This window comes from Idiotropiscis lumnitzeri, chromosome 21 (genome assembly GCF_059441095.1).
Source record: "Idiotropiscis lumnitzeri isolate Australia: NSW breed Sydney's pygmy pipehorse chromosome 21, RoL_Ilum_1.0, whole genome shotgun sequence".
NCBI classification, from domain to species: domain Eukaryota; kingdom Metazoa; phylum Chordata; class Actinopteri; order Syngnathiformes; family Syngnathidae; genus Idiotropiscis; species Idiotropiscis lumnitzeri.
In genome coordinates, this window is record NC_142411.1 from 6,044,187 (window position 1) to 6,052,084 (window position 7,898).

General features: G+C 40.4%; 1 protein-coding gene across 2 annotated transcripts; it reads left to right on the plus strand.

The window, feature by feature from the left end:
- The first annotated feature begins 176 nt into the window (after positions 1-176).
- Positions 177-6,534, plus strand: yy1b (YY1 transcription factor b). 2 transcript variants are annotated; one of them, XM_088286126.1, is made up of 5 exons: positions 177-968; positions 2,458-2,620; positions 2,737-2,797; positions 3,679-3,837; positions 6,065-6,534. In XM_088286126.1, exons 1-5 carry the CDS (start codon positions 386-388, stop codon positions 6,245-6,247), a joined length of 1,149 nt encoding a protein of 382 aa, XP_088142252.1. In that variant the 5' UTR covers positions 177-385; the 3' UTR covers positions 6,248-6,534. The 2 variants fall into 2 exon arrangements, with proteins under 2 accessions (XP_088142252.1, XP_088142253.1); XM_088286127.1 differs by having other exon boundaries at positions 2,470-2,620.
- The last annotated feature ends 1,364 nt before the right edge of the window (positions 6,535-7,898 follow it).

Below are 7,898 nucleotides of genomic sequence, written 5' to 3' on the forward strand. Positions count from 1 at the left end.
TATATATATAATTCTCGTCTGCCTCGTGATGGTTCCCAATGCATGTATATAAATTATATAAATTCTCTTTTTTTTTTTAAAGAATCATTTTTGAATAGGAGTTTGATTTTTTTGGGGTGGGCGGGTCAAAATTTTTATTTTGGCAACTTCCGCCTCGCAATCTAGGTCTCGCGATGTTTCCCCCACGTAGGCGCAAAGCGGCGACGAGATCTGGCGCGGGACGGAAGAGTGGCGAGAGTTGGAGCCGAAGAAGCAGCAGCAAAGTCGGCCAGAACGAGAACCGGAGCTGGGGGGCGTGTGAGAGTGAACGCGGCGGGTCCCGAAAGCCCGAAACCAGGTGCATAAACGCGGCGTGAATGAGACAGGCAAGCTGGAGGACTTCGACATGGCATCCGGAGAAACCCTGTACATCGGGTCGGACGGCACGGAGATGCCGGCTGAGATCGTGGAACTCCACGAGATAGAGGTGGAAACCATCCCGGTGGAGACCATCGAGACCACGGTAGTCGGCGGCGAGGACGACGACGAGGACAACGACGATGTACAGCCCATGATCGCTCTCCAGCCAATGGACGACGACCCGGGCTCCATCCACCACCACCAGTACCACCACCACCACCATCATCCAGAGGTTATCCTAGTCCAGACCCGCGAGGAGGTAGTCGGCGGGGATGATTCCGACCTGCACACGGATGACGGCGGCGGGGGCTTTGAGGACCAGATCCTCATCCCGGTGCCAGCGCCCGGTGTGGAGGACGAGTACATCGAGCAGACGCTGGTGACTGTAGCCGGGAAGAGTTCCATGGGTCGGGTGAAAAGAGGAGGCGGCAGCGGCGGCTCGGGCGGGAAGAAAGCGGGCAAAAAGAGCTATATGAGCGGCGTGGAGACCGGAACGAGGAAATGGGAACAGAAACAAGTGCAGATAAAAACTCTGGAGGGGGAATTCTCCGTGACGATGTGGGCGTCGGGTAAGTTAGTTAGCTTGTTTAGTAAGCCCCGCTACGGCTGTCACATCTCGGCTACACGAGGCCTTCTTTGCCAGGGCGTTGTCCTGCTGCTGCACCCGACTAGTTCCTGAAGTGTTCCGTCCTATCGCGATGCGGTGAGCGGGACCGCGCAGGACTTTTGGTTCGACGTGGAACCCTCGACCAAATGTTTTTGTTTTGACGGGAAGCCATGTTTTAGGTGTTACTGGGCGCCGCCATATTCCCGAGTCTTGAGAAGTATGGCGGCGGCCCCCCGAAAAAATGGCGACCGCGGCGGGCCCAGACAACATGGTGCCCACGGTCCCGTGATGCTCCGCCAAACACGGACCATATGTCACATTCTGCTCGGGTTTGTACTAAATAAAACACATAACATCTCGCCACTCTGGCGTTAACACATTAGTAGCGCAAAAATCGACTCAATCGCCCTTTTTGACAATTTTTGGGCCACGTTTTCTTTCGTTAGCTATTGGCTAACTTCAAAGAGCATTTAGCAGTTGGCGGCTTCGAAGGAACTCGTAGGCCTCGATTAGGCAAGCCTTGTGCAGCGTAAGCAATACGTCACACACTTTATTATCTAAAGTTTGTTTATTGCTTTGATAGTTACATAGAGGTTAAAAGGTCCACTTTGTACTAAAGTATTGGTTTCATGGGGACTGTACTATGGCTATTTTTAGCCCTCAACTGTGTTTGTAAACCTTAGTAAGACAGGGCTCCCCTCTTTTACTTTATAAAAATATCACAAAAAATACGAATATTCCACTAAGATGATATACTTTAATTGTTATTCATGTCACCACGTTGCTGGCATAGTTGAATGGACACATTGTTGATAGATGAATACATTTCAGACAAACTGAGCGAAATTGGATTTGAGAAAATTGTTCTCTCACAACCAGGGAGAGGAGTATATAACATTTAAACAATTCTAAATACATTACACAATACTTTATCAATTTGCTTAGCGATTCTCACTTGGTGAGGGACTGAAATGCAAATTATAAGATATCGCTGCATAGACATTTATTGAAATCAACTCACAGGTGACAAACGTGACAGAAACAGTTGTGCTCTTTAGCACATCAACCTGGTGGCTTATTCCACTGTTCACAAATATAACGGTTGGATTAAGTATTAGGTTTATTGATCAAGCCTAGAGTGTGCACAAGGATGACAAATACATGTTATGTTACATCGTACAGTCATCGTTTTTCTGCATGTTGGAAGTAAAAACCCCCTTTGACAAAATGAAAGCTTTGCATTTGCTGCAGCTTGCCCACTACCGTCTCTATGTGCGAAATTTTGCCAAACTATATGCTTATACTAATCTGTTTGGGAGGCTTTAAGTACACAAAATAACGTGATAACTGTTATTTCTTTAGTGGTGTTTTTCTGTGCAGCCGTTTCCCCCAGACTTGCCTTCAGAGACGTGCCATTGTGTGTTCGGTTCAGTTCTCTAATGTATTTCTAGACACCCATGAAGACATTGACCATGAGTCAGTGGTGGAAGAGCAGATTGTGGGCGAGAACTCGCCGCCCGACTACTCGGAGTACATGACGGGCAAGAAGCTACCTCCGGGCGGCATCCCGGGCATCGACCTCTCAGACCCCAAGCAACTGGCCGAGTTTGCCAGGTGCAAACCTATTGTACAAGTTATTATGAATAATGAAAATCATCCTGATTTCACAAAATGAACCGTTAATCAGTTTCATCGTCTGCTAAATTGACTTTTTTTTTGTCCCCAAACAGAATGAAACCCAGAAAAATCAAAGAAGATGACGCTCCCAGGACGATAGCTTGCCCTCATAAAGTGAGTTCTCTTTCATCCCTGGTGAACTCCAAACCCGGTGTCTCGCAGCACGAAATATCCCCGTTTGATTATCCACTAGCTTTCCATTGAAAAGTGAGCTTTCATGATTTACAGCCACAGTGGAAGCATACGAGTGTGCCAAATCTGTATTAAAATTTCTGTTTGTGCACATGACGTAATAAAATTTGGTTGTGTTATATATTTAAATAATTACAATGACATGCATTTCAAAATTCTAAAAAAAAAAACGAATACTACCTTATTTAGTGTGTGTAGAAAATATTTGGTGTCATCAACCGTACATTTAATTTGGGGGGAAGAAATTCCATATTTAAATACTAAAATTAAATTAATTTGGAATAATGTAAAAAAAAAAAATGCTAACCTCATTTAACATGTGCACTCAAAATTATTTGGGAACATCGATTAATCTCAACTCATTTTAAACTAAAATATAAATCAATGTTAAATTTTGTTTCGGATTTAAATAATGATAAAAAAAAATCAATAATGAACTGATTTGACATTGAGCGGTCAAAACCAACTGAGAAATTTACTCAATTAATGGAATGAAAATGCAAATTATGTATCCATTAGTTTATCTTTCTTCTAAACAATTAGTCAAATTAAAAATTCAGATTCTATTATTTAGGTTGCTTAAAATATGTTTTAAGAATATTTTTCAATATAAATTATTTTTCATCTGATGCCCTGTCGCCATGGTAACTCATCTTGCCTTAATCTTAGACATGAAAGCATGTGATTAAATGCTGAAGACGACGCCCACATTCACGCTCTATTTCGGCACATGACTTTTTTTTTTTTAATTTATTTTTAATTCTTTCCGTTAACACCAGTCGTGCGCTTGTTTCTCTCGCCAGGGCTGTACAAAGATGTTCAGGGATAACTCGGCCATGAGGAAGCACCTGCACACCCACGGGCCCCGCGTCCACGTCTGCGCCGAGTGCGGCAAGGCCTTCGTGGAGAGCTCCAAACTCAAACGCCACCAGCTCGTCCACACGGGGGAGAAGCCCTTTCAGGTTGGCTTTTAAGACTGACTTTCAAATCAAAAAAATACATACAATTACAGGGTGTGGGATACACTCGGAGGTCAGCAAATTAGTGCTTATCAGCCTGCGCGATAGAACTTGTGACTAAAGGGGATTTAATAGATCTATTAGACGAGGGTTACGGGCTTAACAGGCTGTTCAAGTGGATGCAAGATAAATGGGTCATAATGGAGGCTATTCATAGCCAGCTTTTTTTTGTATCAATACGAGCCTAAAATTGGGTTTAAATGAAAAAATGAATATATTATTTTGTATGGAAAAAGCTTTAATATCTAGACTTTGTAGTTCATTCAATTTTATAGGTTGAAAAGTATTTGTAAATAATTGCAATCTGTTTATTTCTGTTTTTCCACAATGTCGAAGCTTCATTGGAATTGGAGATTGTATAAATAGAGAGTGCCCAAGCTGTGTTTATTGTTAAGGCTCAAAGATATAGGAGTTAGAATTGGCTTATTTGTCTGAGGGGGGGGGGGGGGGTATTCAAAATGTGGCATATAGTTGATCAAGTGAAATTCAGAGCACATCTGTGGATAGCGTCCTTTTTATACTCAAGCGGCTGCCAGGATGACCGAGTGGTCTAAGGCGCCGCGTTCAGGACCCAGTCTCCCCAGGAGGCCTGGGTTCGAATCTCGAATTTCCCCATTGTGGGACTAATAAAGGGAATATTAAAAGCGGCGTGATCGGGTGCAACTTAAGGGTACCTTTGTGCAATTGCAGTCGTTGACTCTTCATCACAGCGATTAAGCGACACACACCTAATGCTTTGCAAAATAAATACTGCGACCCTTTATCGTGTTTTGAGGCTCATCATAAAGTATCCCGTATTTTAGGGCTGAGTGATTTTTAGCAATAATCATTATTTTAACTGATATTCACTTGCCATTGATTTCAAGCTTATTACTTCTTTATCTAACAAAAGTTAACTTTGGATATAGCGGAGCATCCACAAAATATTAAAGTAAAATATTACTATATTATATCTAAAGCAACGAATACCTGCTGTGCATTACATGACCTCTTAGGGGGAGTGTAGTGCCGTGCATGCATGGAGTAGACATTCGTTTTCTGAGAGAGTAGAAGAGGAAGGTCAAAATTAAACTTTATTAATGAAACAAATTTTTTTCAGATGAGGAAGAATATGGCTTTGAGTATTGTTATACTACAAACTGTATTTGTTCCAACAGCATTTGTGTGTGAATATTCGTTATTTGAAGGAACATCACTCCGGCAACTTGATGCAAATTTTCTAATCAGCCTGTCAATGAGATTTTTAACATTGACTGCTAGCATTGGTGATGTTTCTTAAAACGAAGCATGTATTGTATTTAGATATGCAATGTGTTCAATTTTTGTCGGTGTGTGTTTAGTTTTACTCTCTCAAAGCATGCTCAGTGAGGGCAAAATGGCATTCGCCACATGCTTTTATATGGTGCATTCAGGGAGTTTTCACGTTTTTCTTTGCAAATAATGTTTTCGTGATTGTGATTAGCCAAAATGGAAATCCTGATAACAATTTTGATTTCATCTTTTTTTTTTAAATTATTAATTTAATTTAAAAAACACAACATCATTTTCAAGGTATAAAAGTGGATATTTTCAGGCGGTTGCAATGAGCGCTCTCCCCAATCACTGATTGCACTTGAGTATTTTGAGATGCTTTTCCGTCCAATTTTTTTTTTTTGGGGGGGAAGCCTAGACCTCGCCACAAATTTCGTATTAGCGAAATTCATTGACGCTTGGTTTATTAAACAATCCTTTGCCTTTGACTCAAACCGGTGTATCGCTGTGTTTGAGACTTTTTGCATTGTACGCAAAGAAATTAATTCAGCAGGGTACAATGCGCATGAAGATACTAGAGTCCCATGACAAGTCATCCAAGTATATAACCTCGATAAGAGGCTAAGTGGGAAACTTCCTCCATCGCCAGCGTTTTTGAATCCGCCCGTTGTCTGCACTACAGTGGTGTCGTGTGAGTAGCCCATTTAATATGCTGTTTTCTTACATCCCGCACACATTTCCACCTTGGAGAACTAAGTGAACAGTAATTCAGATCATTTTTTTGCCAAAATGACTGTCAAATAGTAGGTATTATTTATTTTTGTAATGCTTTTTAAATAGGTCTTAAAAAGTCTTAGATTTAACTTGAAGAAACCTGTTGCAAAACTGATAATGTGTGTGTGTGTCTTTTGTGTCCCAGTGCACCTTCGAAGGCTGCGGCAAGCGCTTCTCGCTGGACTTCAACCTCCGCACCCACGTGCGCATACACACGGGCGACCGTCCCTACGTGTGCCCCTTTGACGGCTGCAATAAGAAGTTTGCGCAGTCCACCAACCTCAAGTCGCACATCCTCACACACGCCAAAGCCAAGAACAACCAATGAGACGCCTCCCTTCCCATCTTCTCCTCAATGCGCCGTGAAGAAAAACATCAAAAAACAAAACACTGAACACTCGTTTTTATTTTCTTTCTCCCTACCGCCATCGGCATTTCGAATGGAAAATATGCAGCCTCCGCTGCGCAAAAGACTTGTATTTACCAGAGTGGTTTTCATCTAGTTACATGGCTTTTATTTGCCATTCCGGTGTGCATATTGTACACCAACAAGCTATGTTACACTAACTCCTTCTTGTCGGCACAAGAAAACAATAAACGCATATACTCTTCGTAGTTTGGACAAAGAGGTGTGATTCTTTTTAAGTGTTTATCAAATCTTTTAGTGGCTTTCCCAGTTCTTGAATAGCGAGCGGCAAGAGTGGTGCGAGCATCACTTCCATTTTTTTTCGAATGTGCTGTACAGATTTGAGAAAAATTACTTTTTTTTTTTTTTTTTTTTTGGGTCTCCATTTTGTGTATCAACTGACCACAATCAAAACCACTCATCCCATGTTGGAATAGAAACAACTGGTGCTGTGGCTGTCTCTATTAATTGACTTTTCACATTTAAAATGATTATTTTTTTTTTTTTCACATTTAAGGCATCTGGCAACAAAATAGCTCATCGGATGTGTGATTTTTGTCCGGGATGTAACGATATCCAACCGTCACGATATGAACCTCGCGACATGATGATAATCACAATATTGTGGGGAAGTTGTTGATATTAAAAAGTCACAAATAATATATAAAAATTCACATTCTTGTGTTTTTTTGTACATAACCAACAGCAGCGACAAAGAAATGGGCTTGTCCAGTTGTTGGCTCTGCAGCACAAAGTTTCACGGTCTGGAGATTTGTTGCTTTTAATTTTGTAACATGACCACAACGATATTGTGGTAATTTTAATATTGTTACATCCCCCAATTTATTATTATTTTTTAAAATCTTTTTTTGTTTTGCAACAAATGGTAGGATGCCACTTTGCTGTATTTGCTTTAATGATTATTGGAGGATGCTTAATCAATTGTGATTTGCTGTTGTGGTTTGCAATATTTTGGTGAGCTTATTTGCATACATGAGCTTGCCACAAAAATAAATACATTGTTAGATGAAGTCATTTTCATTATAGTCCTTTAATTTCCTCTTAACGGTGAACAGGCAAAGTTGAGGCACTTGAATGGTATTTACTTATTTCCAAATCTTCATAAAATCAATGTGATTTATTTGTTGGTCTTGCTAAAAAATTAAGGGACACTTGTGTTTATCATTTTAATTGCTTAATATTTTTTTTGCAATTATTGATTCCCCTAATTTTATAATTATATAACCATTGCTATAAAATGGAGGGACAATTGCTTTGGATAAATATGACATATTGTGTTTTTAATTATTTTAAATTCGAGAAGAAATTCGAGGGACACCGGTCAGTGATTTGTTTTTGTAGTTCTCAATTTTCTTTCTACTACGCTTATATTTAGAATTAGGAAGAGAAAAAAGGACAGTCGTGTATGGTATATGTGTTAATAGTCTGAAATGATTTGTTGTAAGTATATCATTTTTTGTATGGTTGTTTCCATTTCATCAAATTTTAAATGGGAAAATGTGTAAATAGGAAAATTATTATTATTGTTTTTTTTTTTAACTAGGAAAGAGAC